Source organism: Pagrus major, chromosome 12, assembly GCF_040436345.1.
Source record: "Pagrus major chromosome 12, Pma_NU_1.0".
Lineage (NCBI taxonomy): Eukaryota > Metazoa > Chordata > Actinopteri > Spariformes > Sparidae > Pagrus > Pagrus major.
Genome location: NC_133226.1, coordinates 9477358 through 9500570, shown reverse-complemented (window position 1 = coordinate 9500570; position 23213 = coordinate 9477358). Strand labels below are relative to the sequence as shown.

Sequence of the window (23213 nt, the reverse complement as noted above, 5' to 3'; positions counted from 1 at the left end):
CCAAAGTGACTGTTTTATTGGGTGTGATGCTGGTCGTCAAATGGGAACGGTCTGGCGTCAGAGGTTGTGTGTTTGTGCTTTCCTGCTCGCTTCCAGGAGGTTTAGCTACAATCCGACCTTTGTGCGTGCATCAGGAAAACACAACTTTACCGAGATTTAGGAAAAATCACATAATCCCTCAGCAAAACATCGAGCGTTTGACGAGCTGAAACTTTAAAGGGCGCAAAGCTGACATGGAAAAGTGTGTATTGGCTAAGCGAATAAAATCAGATTTGGTCGGGCACCATATTGTATTTAAACTACATCCCTTTCAACATAAACAGATGCAGACAGCCACACGCACATATACACACACGAGACTGAGTCATGGGCTTTTGTAATGGCAATAAAAGGCGTCTGCTTCAAACACACCCTGTTGATTAAGAGTCCGTTAAAGTGTCTGGGGCGATGGGGAAATGAGTGGAAGGGTTAGGAGGGGAAAATGTGGAAGGAGTGGATGTGAGGAAGAGAGGGAGAGAGCGGAGAGGGAGATTTTAAGCAAAGAAGGGATGGGATGGGAGGAAAATGGGCCCGGAGGAAAGAAGACATGAAAGAGTCAGTAAATGTTCCCATGTGTTGCCGTCGCTCAGCATCTCGCAGGAAAAGGAGGAGATGAAAGGATGGTGAGTAAAGGTGATGTCACAGTAACGCCTAAACTAACTGTCACAGAGGGGAGGATGGCGAGGAGATAGAGGTGGCACGAGGGAGGTGAAGACCAAAGAGGAGGACAGGCGATGAAAGCAAGAATGCAAAAAGTAAACCAGGAGACATGGAGGAATGAGGAGAAGAAGGAGAAGGGCACCCTCTGATATTTAAAGATCCAGTCTGATCTGTCAGCACCTTTTTCCTGAAAAACAATGAGCGTCTCCACAAATAGAAAATACAACAAAAGCCAAGCGAGTCCCTAAAGTAGTCTCCCTCCTCCTCCGCCCCTGTGCTGCCACGTTTACGGGACAATTCGTCTATTCTTGGGAAAGAAAAGCCCTGACAGCCAGACGGGAGCCAGGGAGAGACCAAGCACCCGTGGTAATAGCTGACATTAACATGTAAACAAGTCAGGGAAAGAATGAAAAATGGGTGGGAGAGGTCGTTAATGCTGTTTCAGTGGACAATGTTAGAACTGTGGTTAATGTTGTTTTTAATGGATGGAGTGACTGGTGTCCCAGGAGAGTTGAATTGTGCTTTAATATTCGATTCAATCAAATATTCACTGTTGCTTTTCATTTCATTTGTAATTTCAATGTTTATTCATTTTTAAACACACACAACGTTAGCTACAAGTATATGACTAACCAATTGTATATGAATACGGACAAATAAATAGATAAGGTAAAATATATTCCTTACTAAATTAGTATATAAATAATCGTGTGGCATTTAATTAATTTGATTTGTTTACCAAATATAAAAATGTGCGTAAAGGGGGCCCTGAAAAATAGTCTGCCCAGAGTAATCTGTCCATTAAATACGGCCCTGCTAACAGCACATGCAGTGTTTCTACTGTGATCACTGCAATCTACAAACAATCTGGGATGTTTCCTGTCATCAAAACAGAGTTAACTACTTTTGTGCAGCCTTTAAAAATCATGAAGTACCTGCTAGAAGAGTTGATCAATAATAAGCAACCTGATCATGTGTATTAGGAACTTTTCATGTGTTTCGTGTGTGTATACAGACAGTGACAGGGTCTAGTTCCCATGACAGTGAACATCAGAGCTGTTTACTGGCCTAATTATGACATCTAGTGGATGTTGATTGGATATTACACCCTGTTCACTCCTTTTATTCTTTCCAGACTTACAGCAAGCAGATAGAAAATCTGCTGTGTACTGTGGTGACAAAATAGACTCAGCAATATAGAGAGGGAAAATTCCCTTTTGGTAAAAATATAACTTTACTTGTTGTACTGTGAATTAGAATCAATTTATCTCACTTTTTCCATACTTATCTCAAGATTGTGATCTTGAGATATCGTGTTCTTGATGCAGATCAATTAATGATGAGGTACTGAGGCATAATTATGAGATCAAGGCTTCACTTTTTTCATTCTAGACTGAATTCAATAGATGATTAACACCAAAAGAAGTGAGAGGCTAACTTTTAAAATATTTATTGATTATAGTCTATTCCTAGCATACAAAAGCACCTATCATCATCATTTAACGCTTGTCTGAATCACATATTTAAAGCTCATTGTTAACAACATGTAGATGAGTCCATGTGTTGAGCTTTGTCCTGTGTGCTGTTGTCTGTCTCTGTGCTGCTGCTGCTGTCTTCTCTCTGTGAACACACACTCTGCTGTGTTTTCTCCTCCAAGCTCCTCTTGATAGTCAGCTCTCTCTCAGCCTCCTCCACACGTGGAGCTTCGGCCGCCTGGATGTGGAGCTTCCCGTCTGGAGCCAGGTAGCAGGTGACGTCTTCAGGGTTCAGCCCTTCAGGCAGGTCAAACTCGCGTCTGAACTCGTGGCGGCTGTAAGAGTAGGAGCCTTCCTCGTCCTCCTGCTTCTTCTCTGTCTTCCCGCTGACTCTCAGCTTCCTGCCCACCTGCCTGACAGACAGCTCCTCTGGGGAAAAGCCTTGAGTGTCCAGGCTCAGGCCAAAGCGCTCTCCCTCTTTCTCCAGCTGGTAGGAGAGCGGTTGTACGGCCACACTGGTTTGGAAAGGCTCCGTCTCCTCCAGGATGTTGTGTTGAAGTTTGTCCATCAGCTCCAGGCGGCTGCGGAGCTCCTGTAGGTTTCTCTGCAGTAGATCCTGCTGGTAGAGCAGAGGTCTGACCTCTGGCCACAGACTGCGTACAGGCCAGTACAAGTCCATGAATGGACTGAGGGCAGACTGGAGTCCACGAGAGCACAGCATCTTCACTGAGTGTTTACTGTTGAGTGGTGTTGTTGTGAGATGAAACACTGTTAAAGTGTCTGTTCTCCTCTGTGTTGCTTTGTGTCTCAGCAGTGGGACTGTCCCAGCTTTTATATTCTAACTGGAGGAGCTCCAGAGTGTTCAGGAACTTTCCTGTCTTTACCACAGCTCTCCACTGGGTGGGGCTGTTACTCTGGAGGGCTGATGTCACTGGATAACTCCTGATTGTTCAGGAAGTTTCCTGTTTGAAATAATCTCATGCCAACAGTCATCATTATAAATTAACTCTGTATATGTTGAGTTTGAATCAACCAGTTAAGAAAAAACTGACACTGACTCGAGGCGTTGTGTTTTCAGGTTGACTGTCTGAGTCCAAATGGATATTTGTGGCAAATCTAAAAAATTTCCTCAAGAACGAGACAAAGATGAACTGATTAGATTTTGATGGTGAAAGGTCAAAGGTCACTGTGACCTCATTAAACACATGCTTGGACATAACTCAAGAACTCACTCACTGATTAATGATTTTCTTTTAAATGTCTTTTTGATTAATAATTATGAATTCTACACAAATGTCCAACAGGATGAAATGACCAAGTGATGACATTTTAGATCCAAAAGGTTAAAGGTCAACTTCACTGTGACATCATAATGTCCTGTACATTGTTCAACACTATAACTCAGGAACAGAAGGGAGACTGTGACCATATTTCACATTTGTTCAGATACTGAATTAATAACTAATCTTGGGTGTCCATCTTGAAACTGAGGTGATGGTTGATATCTTGTCTGCATGTGTGTGAAGCATCTACGTTTTAGAATTTGTATCTTCTCTGCAGCAACATCCACATCTGCTGTCGTGACTGTAACTTCAAGTTCTATCAGAATCAGATTTATTTGTCAAACACGTGAACACATGGAAGGAATTTGACTCTTTTCTTGTTTCTTTCAATGAACTTACAAACTAGCAGACACACAGCAGTTGTCCACCATGAGCTCATTGTGTCTGCTGATGTTGATCTTCAGGTGATTGTCACTGCAGCATGTAAAATAGTCTCTGAATGAAGACAGAATGTTTCTCACTGGACTCACACATGTCAATCTAGTGATAACTTCCATTTTGCCCAAAAATAAACTTAAAATATATTTACTGAAGACCTTGAAGGAATTTAATAAAATATGTTATGAGGCTGGACAGACGTGAATGTGAACTGCAATGTGACTGGTGCACAGAGGAATACAACCACGAGGGGTTATTATAGTTTTAATATAGACTGATGAAGACTTTCGCTTTTTACTTTACAGTGTCTGCAGTCATTTCTCTGGTAGAGGATTATTTCCATAATATAATCATGTTGTTGTTAGAATCAGCCCATTGTTTTGTAATTTTATGTTTAATCTTAAATTCCAGAGATTGAAAAAACTACACACTTCAAAAATGGTCTATAATGCCAAAGATGGAAGATAAGAGGAGGTCATATCAGTGAATTGTCTTTTTAATAGAGACGTGTTTTTCTTCTTTACATTTACAATAATACATGATGAAGTATATTGTAATTAGTTTCCAAACCAAAATATGAGCTATGTGCAAAAGAAAAGAATAGAAAACAGAAAAACATGATTTCAATTTAAATATATTTATTTATCATCCTCAGTTATACAAATACAGAAGCACAGATATGATCATCATTTAACACTTGAATAAAACACATTTTTATTTAAGGCTCATTGTTAACAACATGTAGATGAGTCCATGTGTTGAGCTTTGTCCTGTGTGCTGTTGTCTGTCTCTGTGCTGCTGCTGTCTTCTCTCTGTGAACACACACTCTGCTGTGTTTTCTCCTCCAAGCTCCTCTTGATAGTCAGCTCTCTCTCAGCCTCCTCCACACGTGGAGCTTCGGCCGCCTGGATGTGGAGCTTCCCGTCTGGAGCCAGGTAGCAGGTGACGTCTTCAGGGTTCAGCCCTTCAGGCAGGTCAAACTCCCGTCTGAACTCGTGGCGTCTGTAAGAGTAGGAGCCTTCCTCGTCCTCCTGCTTCTTCTCTGTCTTCCCGCTGACTCTCAGCTTCCTGCCCACCTGCCTGACAGACAGCTCCTCTGGGGAAAAGCCTTGAGTGTCCAGGCTCAGGCCAAAGCGCTCTCCCTCTTTCTCCAGCTGGTAGGAGAGCGGTTGTACGGCCACACTGGTTTGGAAAGGCTCCGTCTCCTCCAGGATGTTGTGTTGAAGTTTGTCCATCAGCTCCAGGCGGCTGCGGAGCTCCTGTAGGTTTCTCTGCAGTAGATCCTGCTGGTAGAGCAGAGGTCTGACCTCTGGCCACAGGCTGCGTACAGGCCAGTACAAGTCCATGAATGGACTGAGGGCAGACTGGAGTCCACGAGAGCACAGCATCTTCACTGAGTGTTTAGTGTTGAGTGGTGTTGTTGTGAGATGAAACACTGTTAAAGTGTCTGTTCTCCTCTGTGTTGCTTTGTGTCTCAGCAGTGGGACTGTCCCAGCTTTTATATTCTAACTGGAGGAGCTCCAGAGTGTTCAGGAACTTTCCTGTCTTTACCACAGCTCTCCACTGGGTGGGGCTGTTACTCTGGAGGGCTGACATCACTGGATAACTCCTGATTTATCAGGAAGTTTCCTGTTTGAAATAATCTCATGCCAACAGTCATCATTATAAATTAACTCTGTATATGTTGAGTTCAAATCTACGGAAGCCCTATTTTCTCCGTTTTCCTGTGATAACGAGTTAAGATCTCAAGAGAACAAATGAAATTGATTTATTATCTCGAAATAACAACTGCCGTTTTCCCGAGATAACGGGATCATTTTCTCAAGATCTTGAGATGACGGAACTTTGTTTTCCCGAGATAACGATATAATTAATTCGAGATCTTGAGCTGTTGTAACATTCATTTATCCCTTCATTAAAAACTAATTTAGTATAGAAAGCATAAACGCACAAACAAACAGAGAAATAGACTTACCTACAGTAGTGTTCAAGAAACCCATCAGTCAGCATGCCATGCCACTTGTGTGTGATGGAAATCTCAGGCCTATCATATCAGTCATTATCTCGAGATCTCGAATTAATTATGTCGTTATCTCGGGAAAACAAAGTTTCATTATCTCGAGATCTCAAATTAATTATGTCGTTATCTCGGGAAAACAAAGTTTCATTATCTCGAGATCTCGAATTAATTATGTCGTTATCTCGGGAAAACAAAGTTTCATTATCTCGAGATCTCGAATTAATTATGTCGTTATCTCGGGAAAACAAAGTTTCATTATCTCGAGATCTCGAATTAATTATGTCGTTATCTCGGGAAAACAAAGTTTCATTATCTCGAGATCTCGAGAAAATTATATCGTTATCTCGGGAAAACAAAGTTTCATTATCTCGAGATCTCGAGAAAATGATCCCGTTATCTCGGGAAAACGGCAGTTGTTATTTCGAGATAATAACTCGAGATCTCGAGAAAACAAATGAAATTAACTCGTTATCACGGGAAAACGGAGGAAATAAAATGTATGAATGCATGGCCCTTTAGGGCTTCCGTACAAATCAACCATTTAAGAAAACAGACTTTTTATGTCTGCACACCAGCGACAGCCGTGACTCGAGGCGTTGTGTTTTCAGGTTGACTGTCTGTCTCATTCTCGAGGGAATTTTTTCAGATTTGCCACAAATATCTGTTTGGACTCAAAGAAGAACTGATTAGATTTTGATGGTGAAAGGTCAAAGGTCACTGTGACATCATTTAACATGTTTGGACATAACTCAAAAACTCACTCGCTAATTATGATTGATTCATTTTCTTTTAAATGTCTTTTTGATTAATAATTATGAATTCTACACAAATGTCCAACAGGATGAAATGACCTCTGTATATGTTGAGTTCAAATCTACGGAAGCCCTAAAGGGCCATGCATTCATACATTTGATGTCCTCCGTTTTCCTGTGATAACGAGTTAATTTCATTTGTTCTCTTGAAATCTTGAGTTATTATCTCGAAATAACAACTGCCGTTTTCCCGAGATGACTGGATAATTTTCTCAAGATCTTGAGATAACGGAACTTTGTTTTCCCGAGATAACGATATAATTAATTCGAGATCTTGAGCTGTTGTAACATTCATTCATCCCTTCATTAAGAACTAATTTAGTATAGAAAGCATAAACGCACAAACAAACAGAGAAATAGACTTACCTACAGTAGTGTTCAAGAAACCCATCAGTCAGCATGCCATGCCACTTGTGTGTGATGGAAATCTCAGGCCTATCATATCACAGTCATTATCTCAAGATCTTGAATTAATTATATCGTTATCTCGGGAAAACAAAGTTTCATTATCTCGAGATCTCGAATTAATTATATCGTTATCTCGGGAAAACAAAGTTTCATTATCTCAAGATCTCAAATTATTTATATCGTTATCTCAGGAAAACAAAGTTTCATTATCTCGAGATCTCGAGAAAATTATCCCGTTATCTCGGGAAAACAAAGTTTCATTATCTTGAGATCTCGAATTAATTATGTCGTTATCTCGGGAAAACAAAGTTTCATTATCTCGAGATCTCGAGTTAATTATGTCGTTATCTCGGGAAAACAAAGTTTCATTATCTCGAGATCTCGAATTAATTATGTCGTTATCTCGGGAAAACAAAGTTTCATTATCTCGAGATCTCGAGAAAATTATCCCGTTATCTCGGGAAAACGGCAGTTGTTATTTCGAGATAATAACTCGAGATCTCGAGAAAACAAATGAAATTAACTCGTTATCACGGGAAAACGGAGGAAATACAATGTATGAATGCATGGCCCTTTAGGGCTTCCGTACAAATCTCACTGGACTCACACATGTCAATCTAGTGGTAACTTCCATTTTGTGCAAGAAAATAAACCTAAAATGTTTCATTAAATTCCTTCAAAGTCTCATTAAATATATTTTATGAGGCTGAACAGACATGGATGTGAACTGCAACGTGACTGGTGCACAGAGGAATACAACCACGAGGAGTTATTATAGTTTTAATATAGACTGATGAAGACTTTCGCTTTTTACTTTACAGTGTCTGCAGTCATTTCTCTGGTAGAGGTTTATTTCCGTAATATAATCACGTTGTTATTAGAATCAGCACTATGTTGTGTAATTTTATGTTTAATCTTAAATTCCAGAGATTGAAAAAACTACCCACTTTAAAAATGGTCTAAAATGCCAAAGATGGAAGATAAGAGGAGGTCATATCAGTGAATTGTCTTTTTAATAGAGACGTGTTTTTCTTCTTTACTTTTACAATAATACATGATGAAGTATATTGTAATTAGTTTCCAAACCAGAATATGAGCTATGTGCAAAAGAAAAGAATAGAAAACAGAAAAACATGATTTCAATTTAAATATATTTATTCATCATCTTCAGCTTGTAAACATACAAAAGCACAGATATGATCATCATTTAACACTTGAATAAAACACATTTTTATTTAAAGCTTATTGTTAACAACATGTAGATGAGTCCATGTGTTGAGCTTTGTCCTGTGTGCTGTTGTCTGTCTCTGTGCTGCTGCTGTCTTCTCTCTGTGAACACACACTCTGCTGTGTTTTCTCCTCCAAGCTCCTCTTGATAGTCAGCTCTCTCTCAGCCTCCTCCACACGTGGAGCTTCGGCTGCCTGGATGTGGAGCTTCCCGTCTGGAGCCAGGTAGCAGGTGACGTCTTCAGGGTTCAGCCCTTCAGGCAGGTCAAACTCCCGTCTGAACTCGTGGCGTCTGTAAGAGTAGGAGCCTTCCTCGTCCTCCTGCTTCTTCTCTGTCTTCCCGCTGACTCTCAGCTTCCTGCCCACCTGCCTGACAGACAGCTCCTCTGGGGAAAAGCCTTGAGTGTCCAGGCTCAGGCCAAAGCGCTCTCCCTCTTTCTCCAGCTGGTAGGAGAGCGGTTGTACGGCCACACTGGTTTGGAAAGGCTCCTTCTCCTCCAGGATGTTGTGTTGAAGTTTGTCCATCAGCTCCAGGCGGCTGCGGAGCTCCTGTAGGTTTCTCTGCAGTAGATCCTGCTGGTAGAGCAGAGGTCTGACCTCTGGCCACAGACTGCGTACAGGCCAGTACAAGTCCATGAATGGACTGAGGGCAGACTGGAGTCCACGAGAGCACAGCATCTTCACTGAGTGTTTAGTGTTGAGTGGTCTTGTTGTGAGATGAAACACTGTTAAAGTGTCTGTCCTCCTCTGTGTTGCTTTGTGTCTCAGCAGTGGGACTGTCCCAGCTTTTATACTCTAACTGGAGGAGCTCCAGAGTGTTCAGGAACTTTCCTGTCATTACCACAGCTCTCCACTGGGTGGGGCTGTTACTCTGGAGGGCTGACGTCACTGGATAACTCCTGATTTATCAGGAAGTTTTCTGATCACATTGTGTGCTAAATTTAACTAGCAGGCAGACAAGGACACATAATAGACGGATTTAACTTTGAAATTGATTGTTGTAAATAAAAAAAATGATGTTATTGTCAAATCAACATAAAATCTAATGTGTGTCTTTATAGCTGATCATCTCTTTAACACAGTAAGAAAGTATTAGTGGTGTGTGTTTCCACTTGATCCTCAATAACATTTCAAATCTATCGAGAGTACATTAATATTATTCTTGAATTTCCAGTCAAGTTTGAATAATTTTATAATTTGCAAGAAGACTCACAGGTCTTGTATCACAGTTTTGATTTACCAAAAGTTTAACATTGATGTTTCTTATGTTTTGTGATTTATAACAGATGGAAAATACAAATAAATTATGCAGCCTTAATTATTTGATCACATTACAATTTCTATTCAATTATCGCAACTCAAACAAGGGTAAACCCAAGGTGATGGAAACCAATTCAAACAATATACTACAATATACACATTTTTGTTGAATTTTTGTTTTGTTGATAAACACACTTTTTGGGTTACTTTGACCGCTGATTTGCCCAAGAAGGATTATTTTAATTTCCTTGAAACTGTAGTATGTGAAAGTATTGATATTCATTGTATCTCTCTCTATATAAAAATCAATTATGTTATATCAGTCCTTCATCATTTAGGATTGTTTTAAGTTAGCTGATTTTTCACACTTTGCACAGGCTGTGATATTATATTGTGGTTTTATGTCATCCATAGATGTGCAAGTTACAGCTTGAAATGGCTTGGTTTGTTGCATTGGGGATGTCATCCAGTTCTGTGTGTCTGGACAAAATATGTACATGTAATATATATAAAAAACACGAGTAACTCTTACTAAGAATTTGGTATTTTTCTTCACCAAACTTAGGAAGTAGCTACATTTTCTCAGAGGATATCTTCACTAGTTTTACACATTAAAGTGTGTTTACAGGTGTTAGGGAGTACTACTGCATATGTGAAAAAAGTAGCATAAAGCCTTTTGTGGCTCCACAGGAAGCTTCATATAATCTGATTAATTGCCTCCAGTGATGTTGATCAGTGGCTAAATTGCATTGTGGGTAATATAGACACCAAGTTTCGAGTCTACATTGGTCTAACACTGCACTCCTATAACATTGTTGGACAAATGATCGAAATTGATGCGGCAGAACCAGAAATATCACATTTTTTTCCTCTCTTTTCAAAACCTGGTGCCTACATTACCCACAAAGCAATTTAGCCACTCAGTGACATCACTGGAGGTAATTTATCAGATTAAATTCAGCTTCCTCTGGAGCCACAACACGTTTTAAACTACTTTTTATTTTACATATCCAGTAGCACTCCTCAAGACCTATAAACACACCATAAAATAGCATAAAAATGGTGAAGTTGCCCTTTAATAAGGACACCAACCACACTGAGCTCACATAACAGGGTGGAGGTGATCATCCTTTCCTCTGATGGGACTAATCCTATCAACCCGGGGTGTCTTCAGGGACAATAACTGCTGCTTAATCCTATCAGGGATGTACCACCTGATTCCTGAAGATGAATTTGACGTCTGTGTGCAAAAACAAGCTCCTTTCCCTTTTTATGAATGAACGCTGAGCCCCCGTGATCCAGCCAGCCAATGAGCTCCCGCACCTGCAGCTCTTCGCAGCTCTGCAGCAACAAGAGGTCACTACACTTGAAAGCGTGGAGGGAAGAGGAGAGACGGACAGACAGACGGACAGACAGACAGACAGCCTGCAGCAGCACCGGTCGGATCTCTCAGGCCTCCACATTAGAGAAACAGACATCATAAGAGGGGCTCGTTGTTTCCAGCACGGAGCGCCGCGATGTCGCTGAAAAACAGCAACACCGTGGCCGTGGAGAGACGCGTGGACCTGGCCTCGCTCTTCTGCATGATCGGGCGCCACGGACCCGCCGTGGCTCTGGCCGTCATCGCGATGGTGTCGGTGCTGGCGGGCTTCATCATCTACCGGACCGTGAGGGGGAAGCGGAGGAAGGCCACAGCCGACGGCGGCGACAGGAGCCCCGCAGCGGAGGGACAGCCGAGCCCGGAGGAATGTGACAGCCCCGAGGAGGCAACAGGTAAGAAAAAGAGCCGCAGAGAGCGCGATCAGGCGGGAGGTCACTGCGGGTTACAGGTGTGGGGATCACGGGGATATTAATGAGGGTATAGTGATGATGGGGGATGTCATAGAAATATAGTCCTGTAGGAAAATACATTAGGCCTACAAGGACACCATCAATTTTAAAGTAGTCTATAACAGGGTTTATAATCTCAGTATCAATATCCAGATTGTGTTACAGTGGTGGTCTACTATAGGAGATATTATTAAGCTGCTATAACATACTAAACAGAACATAAAGCCATTATTAACTCAGGGACATTAGTAATAGATGATCTCATACACTGGTCCAGAATAATTATAGGATAGATCAAGTTATCATAGTAGTAGAAGTAAATGTCTCCAGTATTTTGTGTCCTTCACTACAGTTCAGAGGGAAATGATGTACTCCTAGTATGTAGTAGTATGGGTTGGATTTTGCTGGGCCAGTTGTTGAACAGTGACAGACAGGAACCCCACTATTAAAATGAAGTCATTATTTTCCTTTATTTACTTTATCATTCAAGTAACTTGGTGTTTACTTTGTTCTTTTAACTCCTAATGTGGCCTATGCGCCAAACATAGATCAGTTTTCTAAAGGTGAAATGTCAAACATATTCCATATATTAGTTAGGATTTACTGATTATTTATTACCGGCTATCAATGAAAGAAATTGCTCACAATTTTGCATTCTTACATCCACCTTTTATAGTTTAATTAATATTATATCAAAGGGGCACTGTGTAGTTTTGGAGAAGAAATTCAAACTCTACAAACTTTACAATATTAATGAGGTTATAATACAAACTCAAATATTTATTGTTTTCATAACTAAATAAACAAGCTGTTCTCGGAGGAAAATAAAGTCCCAGAACACTGTTTGAAGCTCGAAAGGTGGCAGGGTCCGCCACATATAAACAAAGCAAAACAGTATGAAGTGGTGTTGTTCTCTAAAGTCAGGTTGTTTATTCAGTTATGAAAACAAAGAGAGCTTGTTTATTTAGTTTGTTTAGGATGAAAAAAATCAGTAAATGAAGATCTCTCTCTTCTGATTCCCCAAACTACATAGTGCACCTTTAATATCATACAATTATATATATATATATATATATATATATATATATAGATATAGTCTGTAATTTTGTTGGTTCTGGAGTTTTTCTTGAACAGATTGTGAGGCCCCCTCAGGCATTGTGATTTGTGATTTTTGGCTCCCTGAATAAGGTAAACCTGACTTGAAAGGGAAATAGCTGCACAAGAATGCATCCGTGATAAAAAGTCAGTAATATAATCCGTAAAATAATAACACTCACAGTTGGCATTTTTCTGAATTATGAGTCCTTTACCTTTAATACTTGATACTGATAAATAGTGGATTCAGCCACAGACACACAGAATTAGACAGAATTAACTAATGAGGTAAATAAGAAGGATTCTTGGCAGGTCAAATTAATTTACAGTTTTCATTAAATTTCTGGAGGTTAGTTAACATTGACCACTCTAATCTTTAAAGGTGGAGCTCTCATTTAATTCCATTTTTCACGTGATGAAGTCAGGCATAAATATTTAATGAGTACGACTTGGAAATCATCAAAAATAAACTCAATATAATATAAATTATAGCAGCATTTAGTATGTGTGTGTTCTTACTGTCTAACATATGGGCTTTCCTCCCTCATTTTGTGTTACAGACGACTCATCAGATGTGAAGGAGGACGTTGAGCTGATTCAGGGTGATCTCAAAATCAGACACCGTCGGGCTGCTGCTGCTGCTGAGAAACAACCTCCACCTTATTCTCCTCCTAAGACTGACATCCAAGCAACAGAAACCAGGAACACCACCTCAGATGACACAGAGGAAAGGGAGGTTGTGTGGGACTCTTACAGAGCTGCAGGGACGTATGCAGAAGTGGCCAATCAGAGTCTGCATTTGGCTGAAATGGTGGTGGAGGATGCTGTTGATTGCCAACAGGGTGCAACAGATGACGCTGTTGAGGATGTAATAGAAGAGGTCATTGATACTGATAGCTGCCTGAAGGAGCCTGTGCCGATTACTGATGAGAACCAAGAGGAGGAAGAGAAGGTGAGCAGCTACTTGTATTTTTGTAAGCCTACTTGTATTATTGTAAGCCTATATATGTAAGCTATAGTGACCATTTCAGAGGTATGGACAAACATGCTAGAGTGTGACTGGGTATGAAGCTAAACCACACCACAATATATTAACTTAGAGGTAACTTTGCGTAATTAGAGCTCTGCAGCTCTTTGCGTCTTTTTAGCCTCTTTAAGCTCATTGTATTGGTTTTATAGCTCATGTGCTACGTAGTTCAGTCTCACCACTCTCAACACGCCTGTTTCTATCAGAAGCAAGCAGCTGTTTTCAGTGAAAAAGCTCCACTTTACACTGCCAACCCTATACCAAATGGTAGACAAAGTCAGCGGGTAGGTAAAGAAAGTGGAACATAGAACAGTTAGTTAGTTAATTGGATATTTTTCTCAGAAGTTTAAATATAGTTTGGCTGGGTAATATTGGACTTTCATTTATCAGGTGGCCAGAAACACAGCAAAGTGATGGTTCCAGGGCGGCATTCCGAAGGGCCGCCATTCCGAACGTTCACTTTCATGTTTCGGAATGCCGGCCCTTAATTATGTTTGAAAAAAGGGCGCCATTCCTAACCTGAAAAAAGGTGTACCTTCATAAATTTTCGGAATGGCGGACCGTCGGAATGGCGGTCCCTCGGAATGGGGGTCGCCCCCTCAAACGGATAGCTAACATGTTAGCTGTAATGACAAAGGCAATAATACCACAGTGTGTGTATTTCAGCTTGTTGTGAAGTTCTTCTGCCCCAAAAGTTTGAGATTTTTGGAATATGCTTATTCTCTTTCATGCATAGTTAGATCAGAAAATCGTAGTAAACGTGTCTGTCTGCTGCTGCTAAACATTAAGCTACAGTCAGGAGACAGTTAGCTGTCCAAAGGTAACCAAATACCAGCACCTCTGAAGCTCACAATAGATTCTGTTGGTTTAACCCATTCAAAAACTGAAGTGAAAAAATGAGAATTACAGCATTAAGAAATAGTCCAGCACATAACGTCATGTAAAACCACATGTTGTTTTTTTCAAATGAAAAATAACATGTTAACTATTGAGCACCTTATAGAGATGTCTGTTCAGATTTTGTTTCCTTTGGATAGAGCCAGGCTACCCGTTTCCCCTATTTTCCAGTCTTCATGCTATGCTAAGCTAAGCTAACCAGTGGCCTGCCTGGAGCTCCATATTTATTAGAAAGATATGAGAGTGCTGCCATCTTCTAATCTGAAGTATATTTCCCAATTTGTCTGAACCATTTCTTTAAGGATTTGGAGCACCAACCATGTGGGAATATTTCTCTTTCACCTACATATCTATTTTGCTTAGACCTCATTCTCTCTGTTGTTTCAAACTAGCACAAAGTGAGAGTTCAGGGCAGATTTTCTGGTATACGCTTTTGTACTTTCTATCACGTCTTATATGTATTTTTATCTACAGTCTGGCACAGTTAGACCTGAAGATACTAACTTTGTATTCATGTGTCCAGGTGTTAAAAGAAGAATACCAGGAAGATGAAGATATGACCACAGACCGGGATGTTTCTGGCTTGAAAACCAGCCAAGAGAAGGAAAACTTTGAGAGTGCTTTGAACAATCCAGTTTGCCTCGAACAAACCCTTCATATGGGTGAAAAGGCTGAAGATGACACACAACAAGATAATAAAACCAGACTGGAGACAAACAGCTTGGAATCCAACTCAGAAGAGCCTGTAATTCATATCGAAGATGTACCTGTCCCTTGTGTCTGTTATGGCAAAGATGAGTTTGAGGAAGAGAGTCCAGATAGCATTGATTACAGCAGCTATTCTGGTAATAATTCTCTCTCTCCAGAGGAGGAAAATGAAGATGAAAGGGCAGAAGAGGAGTGTGTAGACTTTGAGGTAGTTGCTCAACAACCTGAACTTTGGTCCTCAACATCTGAACAAGAAACAAACCTGCCATCTATAGAGCAGGAGAAGTGTGATCATGTGATGGACAAGGTGGTGTCGCCCATTCAGGATTGTAATTTGGATAAAGGTAATGCTCAAGCTGGTGAAGAGATTGATGAAGTTGTAGATGTAGAACTTTCAAGTGTCAAAATGGACACCTGTTTGTCACAGTTCGAAAAGGAAGAAGTGGAGATTGAACAAAGGGAGGAAAACGGTCTTAATCAAGAGCACAATGTTCTTTATGATGGTGCTGATCAAATGGAAGAGGAAATGTTGACTAGTGAAGAAGGTGACAGTACAAGTGTGGCACCTTTGAAGGTCTGTGATCATGAAGATGGTCTGTCAGGTGTCGCCATTGATCCAAAAGCTCAAATCTCAGGGGAAGCAGATTTCCCTGACATGTCATCAGGTCATCAACCACAGAGAGAAGATCAAATAGATCCATCTCTGGATGATAACAGTGGCTATTCCGGCAATAATTCTCTCTCTCCAGAGGAGGAGAAGAAAAATGAAGGTGACATGGCAGAAGAAGAATGTGCAGACTCCCAGGTAGCCGCTCAACAAGCTGAGATCTCATCTTCAACAGTTGAACAAGAAACAAACCTGCCATCAACTCAGCAGGACCAGTCTGATCATGTGCCACCCATTGGGGATAATGATCCAGTTGGAGATGATGGTGTAACTGGTGAAGTGATTGAAGAAGTTGTAGATGAAGACGACTTGAACAAAATTACTGCTGTCCAAATTGACACCCACTCGCCACAGCTCAGCAAGAAAGAAGTGGAGAATGAACCAAAGGAGGAAAATGATCTTAATCAAACGGACGGTGATTTTTGCAGTGGTGCTGATCAAGTGGAAGAGAAAATGATGATTATTGTCAACAATGTTGTCTGTACTGAAGAAGTCGATGGTTCAAGTGTAGCCCTGCCCTGTTTGAGCGTGTGCACAAAGGTTGACAATCTTAACGATGGTCTGTCAAGTATCACCACTGATGCAAAAGCTCAAAACCCAGGAGTAGCAGATTTCCCTGACTTGTCATTTGGTTCTCAACCACAGAAAGAAGATAAAATAGCTCCATGTCTTGATGAAGATACTGATGCTACCATTCTTGGCCAGCAAATTCCATCACATGAAACTGAAAATCTGCCTGAAATTAGCAAAAATGGCCAAACTGAGGTGTTGGCTGAAGAGTGCAACGACCAAGTGCTTGACCCTCAAAATGTCCAAATGATAGATAATGAAGTTTTTGACAAGGCGAGTGTTGCTGCTGATTCTGACACAGTTGAAAACGTAACTGCTTCTGTAATAGTTGAAGAAATACCTTGTGCTTACCTGCCATCAAGTTGCCAAGATCAACAAAGCGCCTGCAAGGAAATTGATGAAACATTTGACGAGACAAGCATTAATTCTGCTGCTGACGCAGTCCCTTGCAACAATACAAATCTTAACACATTTTTAATGTCTGAAGAAATATCTCATCTTAACATGTCTTCCTCCCAAGACCAACAGTGTGACGACATGAAAAACAATGAAGACTTTTCTGTAGTTACCACCGATGCTGCTCCTGTCACAATGAAGGACAGTAGCCTGCCCTTGTGTCAGAGTTACTTGACATCTTTTGAGCAAAGTGAGCAGAAGGATAGTGCGATATCATCTCCTGGTTTTGGTGAAGAGAGTGGCATATCAAGCATGGCTGTCAGCCCCGATTTGCAATATGCTGGTAATGAGTTTGACATGACCATTGGTAATATTGTTGTTCCGGTGATGGATTGTGAGCTACAGTCTGAAGGGCAGACAGAGGCTCAAAACAGCCACTTTGCTGATGATGCAGCTGTATCTGTCACACATCAAGATACAGCAGGGATGGTGTTCGGGCCTTACCCATCACGTCACTCCCAGGAACCCTGTAGTGAGCGCACAGATTGGACTAAGTATGAATCATTTGCAGCCAATGAGGACATGTTTGGCCATGAGATTGAGGAGATTTACCACAGAGAGATGGATCAGTTTGCAGCACAGATTGCAGCTAGTGTTACTAGCTACACCGATGAACTGAAAATACAGACAGAGTTGAAGCCTGTAATTGAGGTTGTTGAAATTAAAGAGAAGAAGGCAGGAGTAACCGTAGAAAAGAAAGAGGATACAAAGGCAGAGAAGGAGAAAGAAGAGGACTATGAAAAGTCTGAAATCAGTATCATGGAGGCGACTATGGACAATAACGAATGGATCACGGAGAGTAACTACCAGGTTCTTCCCTGGATGAATCTCTCTGCCTCATCTTTTGCCCAAGACCAAACAAAAACCAGCCAGCTTCCCACTGAAGAGTGCCAATACAGCTCTGCTGTAACAGACACCACTTCTACAGATACAACAGATATCTCATCGTCCACAGAAGTCAAACAAACCAGTACTCTCTCCCTTATTGAAGAAAACATGGAAACCAACAAAAAGGTTGTGGCTGTCCAGCCCATGCCCCAGAATGTCAACGTCACCTTCCGTGTCCATTATTCTACTGAGTCACCATACCAGACGGTGGCTGTCACAGGGAACCAGCAGGAGCTGGGAAACTGGAAGGAATTCATCCCACTAGAGAGGGCCAAGGATGGGAACTGGACCGCGGTGGTCAGCCTGCCTGTGGAGAGCCATGTGGAGTGGAAGTTTGTGCTGCTGGACAAGGGTGAGGTGTGTCGCTGGGAGGAATGTGGCAACCGCCTCCTTGATACGGGCTTTGAAGACGACCTGCTCGTGCACAAATGGTGGGGACTCTTGTAAGAGGTGAGGAGAGGGGGGCATGTACAGTTTGGTACTGGATACTGGACCAGATAAAGTTCATTTGTACAGCCCGTCACAAGACCCACATGATGATACAGTACATTAAAATGACATGTATGACCATTTGTACTTTATTACAATATTATAAATACATCCTAGTAAGATTTGGTACATCTGGAGGTTGAAACACATCTGGAGGTCCAGGATAAAACTGGGTTGATGTCAAGGGTGTTTATAACCATTGTTTCAGCAGCAATTAAATAACTAAATAACTTTCACTTCTGAATCAATTTGTTTAACGTCAGACAATTAGCAACAATTTTAATCAGTCATCAAGAGTTCAGGTCATTTTTCAAGCAAAAAGGCTAAAAACTCAGTGGTTCCAGCTCTTAAACACACAAGACTTTTTATTTGCTTTATTCTGTTTTGTATAATTGTAAATTAAGTGGCTGCCTTTTGAGTTTTGAGTGTTTGTCAGACAAAACAAGCAATTTAAATACATCACCTTTTTACTCCTGAAAGGCATTGGAATACATTTAAAGAGTCTCCTGAAACAACAGTTTTACTACTTTAACCATATTTAGCCCTGATGCCTAGACAGATTGTCACCTACCAATTTTTAACACCATGATTACTGGGATGAAACAGTCATCTCATGGGACTTTTCTGAGGATATAGCCCTCTAACAGCCAGTGATTAAGTGGATCATTCAAGCAAAGATTGAACATCAGTATCTATGATTATGCAAACTGCACCTGTTTAAAAAGTGGTTAATTTAATGCAATTGTTAAATTTGTATAAATGGAGACTTTATTATATACACTGTCCATATGCTGCTTGAATACTCCCCAACAATCTATGAGAATTAATGCACATAGTTCACTTTTACTACAGCAATAATCAAAGCAATAATTGTTCTGTATACTGTATGTAATATCAGGTATTCTGATGTGTTTACCACTAAACTGTGACATAGTGTTAACTTTGATGCTGCTTTTATCTGGTGGGACTGTGTGCATGCATGATTGTCCCATTGTGGTTCGATGAATGTGCCTTTTAAACATAATTTTTCTATTAATGTGTTATCATGCATCAAGAGATTTTGGCTTTTCCCTGTAAAACAGCTTTGCTGGCCATCAATTTCCTTGTTTCACTACCACTTTTATTGAATTTCTCACAGTACAGGCCTGTTAATTATTTTCTCAAAACTGATGTTGTCAGGTTTTGTCAAGTTAACTCAGTATAGACTATATTATCCCAATCTCAGATCATGTGTTATTATGCAATACTGTGATGATTACGCTATGGTTGAATGTCATTAAGGTGGAGTTGGTTACCAAATAAACACATTTTCTGTCATATCTGTGAATATTTGTTTCATATGTTAATTCGCTGATAGATGTTGTGCAGGTAGTTGAAGAGCTTTGTGCTAATATGAATTATTCCCATTTTGAGAGGAAAATAGGTATCTCATAATAGTTAAATATTTAAATGTTTGAACATTAATATAGCAGCAAACAAATATTTACTCTGTAAGTCTATACTGGAGTAATGGTGCACTATATACAAATGTAATATATGTACACAATTCCCATTATGAAATATATTTACATATATGTACAAACTATATATGAAACCTATTAGAAATTGAAACAATTAGTATACAGCCATTACAAATATGAATGTTTATGTATGTAAGTTACATATTCTGGCATATATGTCATATACATAAATATTTATACAGATATAACATTTGTATGAATGTGATATATAAACTATACGTATTTGCATGAAATATTATTTATGCATACATGACAAACATATTATAGCAGATTTCAGTTTCTTCAAGAAAGAAATGAGGCAGAGAGAGATGATCTCTCTGAAAGTCCTATAAGGTCCCTGAAAGACGTTATATAGGAGGTGTGAATGACTTAACTCATGGTGCAGAATTGTCTTTTACCACAACAGTAACCGTAATCTATTAGAACAATTTGTGAAAAATATCAACACCAATTACTGCATGACAGGAAACATTTGTGGTGATGTAGAACACATTTAAACACAGTTTACTTATGACTCTGGCCTCAAACACATTGTCTCAAAGCATGCTGACCAACTCCATCCACCTACCACCAACATGCTGAAATATAAATTACTTTAATATTTGTAAAAAATACAAAATTGACTATTTTGACAGGATGTGTTTGTCACCTTTAAAGCACTATTACTTTGTCTCTTAGAACAAAGATTATCAGGTTGTCTGCAGGTCCTTAGAACGTCTTAAATACCTTAAAATCAACTCTATAAATACAAAGCCTGAAAAGTCATTTAATTTGGATTTGTGTAGCTTTTAGCTTAATTAATTTATCCTATCCCATATTCACTCCTTATCTTCATAGTTATGTTTGAATAAGAACCATTAGATCCATTTGTGAGGAAAGACATTTTCAGATCTCCCTTCCAAATGATCACTTTTAAAAATTAATATTTACAATTCAATATGCAAGATCCACTTGAAAAACCAACATATACTGATGCTGTGCTAAACATCTGTGAATAACTGCTGTTGCAACAAACAAACGGCCCAGCACAGACAGATTCAGTCGTGAAGGGTCTTGTGAGGTCTCTTTGAACCGAGGCCTAGATTTTCTTTATTTAATGTCTGTGTTTCAAACTTAAAGCCAAGACCGTGACCTTGTTCTGAGTCCAGCTGGCTCAGAGGTGGCTCACGCAGGCTGAGCGTCATTAGCAGGCGTACTTTTCATGCCAGCTTGTCAGTTGCACTCAGCTCCGTGCTGAAGGTGGTTCGGCTGTATCTGAAAAGAGGGTGCTCTTCATCATCCAGAACAGGGATGGTGAGGAGCACAAATGCAGTGTTTTGCCAGTCCTGTAAATGATTAATCGGCACTGCGGGGAGCGAGAAAGGTTTTTCTGAGGTTATTTCAGGAGAAGAAACCGATTTGTAGGTAGTGCTTAAAGAGGAAGGGGAGAGGCATTATGGGAAGAAATGAAGAGCGATGTTTAGGGTCCATTGGCGGGCCAGCATGTACAAGAATTCAGTCATGAACGGTAATTAATTAAAAATCCTTCACAAAAGGCAAACAAAACATTCCTTCAGAATAAAAGAAGCGCATATGACAGCTTATAAAAAATGTATTAAATTGTGAACAAAGAATGTAAGACCCATTTTCCCAGCGTCATGTAACATGCCTCCCATGTTGACCTGTCCTCTACATGTAAATGTGACATGTGAAATGTGATCCCTGCTGTGGTTCCACATTTGGAAGTCACTCTTTCTGATGTGACCGATACTTACAGGAGCCTCCCCTCGGCTATCGAACCCTGAACCTCTACGGCACTAACAGCACGCACCTTTTAGCAAACAAGGCCTCTGGGACACATTTGACACACTTTGAATGAGGGTCAACAGAACGCTGCCCATCTATAAGTCGCGTGATCTCTGGTGCAACACAGGAGTTCAGAGGACTTTTGCCTGTTTGTCCCAGTGTTGCCAAATATAACACACGATGTTATACAGAGGCTCTGTTTGCACTGAAAGCCTCAGATGACTTCAGGAACATGATTTATTCCTGTGTCTAACAAACTAATAAATAACTTATTCATTTTCATCTGTTACCCTGAAAAACTGAACCAGAAACAGCAGTTTTGGAGAAAACTCTTCAGTAGAAAGCCAGCTGAGCTTATCGATGATGTTAACATGATCTCCTGGGTCATGCGTGTTGGTTTTGTGGAGTGTGAATGCGGCGCACTGCCTCACTAGTGCTAACGTGGCAGCTGGGGGTGTGTGCACTTTCTAAGGTTGAAGGTAATCCTTAATTTAGACACAAGACTTACAACTGACACCACTTACAGTCTACTTATAGAAAACCCTCTCTCTGTCTTTGTATGACTCTCTCTCTCTATCTCATAGGCGTCCACATGGACTATTCTTCAAACATCCGAGCAGTTAAGCCGCTGCTGGACCAGCGTTTGAGCTCTGTTAAGGCAAAAGTCTTAACACTGAGTCATCGGTCTAATCCTGAAACGGCCCTCTGTCAGGCTCCTCACAGAGAGAGTGAGGTTGTGAACAAAGCCTTCAAATCAACACCCTAATCTGTGTCTGAGATAAACCTTAATAGTTAAAATGTTTAGCACACACTATGACATCAAGGTGTTTTAGCTGAAGCAGCTATTATTGATATTTCTATCATATCTAGTGACAATGTGCTGACGTGAAAGAGGTCAATCCTAGTGATGAGTATTATCACCTGTATTGGCAGCTCCCCACGGCTTCACAGAGCTTTAAAGTGAGTTGCAGCTCACTGTTTATCTGTCACACAACCAAAAATGTTAGTTCAGTCATTTTCTGCTCAGCCCCATGTCGATGGAAGGCCGTAGTCCACGAAATATATCTGGGGCTTGTCTCCATGTCTCCATACAGCTTGTCCAAGATCCAAAATTGATTTAAAAAGACATTTACAACCTAAACATGCGGCCGAGGTTGTGCAACCACTTCAGACAGGGTGCACGCTAAAGATTTTAGCTTAGCGGCTGCAGTGAAGATTCATAAATGGTGTAAATAACGTTTCAAAATCAGTTTGGGATCTTGGATGTTCTAGAGACATGGATTACGTCTCATGAACGTTTTTTTTAGTCCCAATCTACTTCATTAATTCAGGAGAATGCTGCTGTGAAGCACCGGAAAACTAAATGAAAATAAAAAAAAGGGTTCATCTCCAGCGAAAAAGCCAATAATCGAAGAAAAATTGAGCTGAAAATCTGGAAATTAGATTTCAAGGTATCTTTTTCTTTACCAAGGGAACACTTTGACCTAATGAAAAGAGACTAAACCATTACAAGCCGTCCTCTGAGGACCATGAATGTCCAGACTTAATTATATGGCAATTTGTCAGGAGGTTATCAAGATTGTGTTGCATGCACTGTCTGCTTGTAGCAAAGGAAAACATGGATTTGATGAACACACAACCAGAAATAATTCAGTGTCT

The 23213-nt window shown here is 40.4% G+C and overlaps 4 protein-coding genes across 4 annotated transcripts; 1 reads left to right on the top strand and 3 right to left on the bottom strand.

Annotated features, from left to right (window-relative positions):
* Nucleotides 1–2133: 2133 nt before the first annotated feature.
* Nucleotides 2134–2945, bottom strand: LOC141006092 (heat shock protein 30-like). Its single transcript, XM_073478207.1, has one exon. The coding sequence runs from the start codon at nt 2893–2895 to the stop codon at nt 2236–2238; it is 660 nt and encodes a 219-aa protein (XP_073334308.1). The 5' UTR covers nt 2896–2945; the 3' UTR covers nt 2134–2235.
* Nucleotides 2946–4584: 1639 nt separating this feature from the next.
* Nucleotides 4585–5340, bottom strand: LOC141006068 (heat shock protein 30-like). The gene has a single exon (XM_073478173.1). The coding sequence runs from the start codon at nt 5281–5283 to the stop codon at nt 4627–4629; it is 657 nt and encodes a 218-aa protein (XP_073334274.1). The 5' UTR covers nt 5284–5340; the 3' UTR covers nt 4585–4626.
* Nucleotides 5341–8314: 2974 nt separating this feature from the next.
* On the bottom strand, nt 8315–9981 carry LOC141006009 (heat shock protein 30-like). Its single transcript, XM_073478087.1, has one exon. It carries the CDS (start codon nt 9038–9040, stop codon nt 8384–8386), a length of 657 nt encoding a protein of 218 aa, XP_073334188.1. The 5' UTR covers nt 9041–9981; the 3' UTR covers nt 8315–8383.
* Nucleotides 9982–11017: 1036 nt separating this feature from the next.
* On the top strand, nt 11018–19566 carry stbd1 (starch binding domain 1). The gene is made up of 3 exons (XM_073477406.1): nt 11018–11395; nt 13108–13499; nt 14995–19566. Exons 1-3 carry the CDS (start codon nt 11140–11142, stop codon nt 18205–18207), a joined length of 3861 nt encoding a protein of 1286 aa, XP_073333507.1. The 5' UTR covers nt 11018–11139; the 3' UTR covers nt 18208–19566.
* The last annotated feature ends 3647 nt before the right edge of the window (nt 19567–23213 follow it).

Coding starts and splice junctions, on each gene's coding strand:
- LOC141006092 (XM_073478207.1), bottom strand. CDS start 2,895: ATGCTGTGCTCTCGTGGACTCCAGTCTGCCCTCAGTCCATTCATGGAC.
- LOC141006068 (XM_073478173.1), bottom strand. CDS start 5,283: ATGCTGTGCTCTCGTGGACTCCAGTCTGCCCTCAGTCCATTCATGGAC.
- LOC141006009 (XM_073478087.1), bottom strand. CDS start 9,040: ATGCTGTGCTCTCGTGGACTCCAGTCTGCCCTCAGTCCATTCATGGAC.
- stbd1 (XM_073477406.1), top strand. CDS start 11,140: ATGTCGCTGAAAAACAGCAACACCGTGGCCGTGGAGAGACGCGTGGAC. Junction 11,396..13,107: donor CAGCCCCGAGGAGGCAACAG/GTAAGAAAAAGA, acceptor TTTGTGTTACAG/ACGACTCATCAGATGTGAAG. Junction 13,500..14,994: donor ACCAAGAGGAGGAAGAGAAG/GTGAGCAGCTAC, acceptor TCATGTGTCCAG/GTGTTAAAAGAAGAATACCA.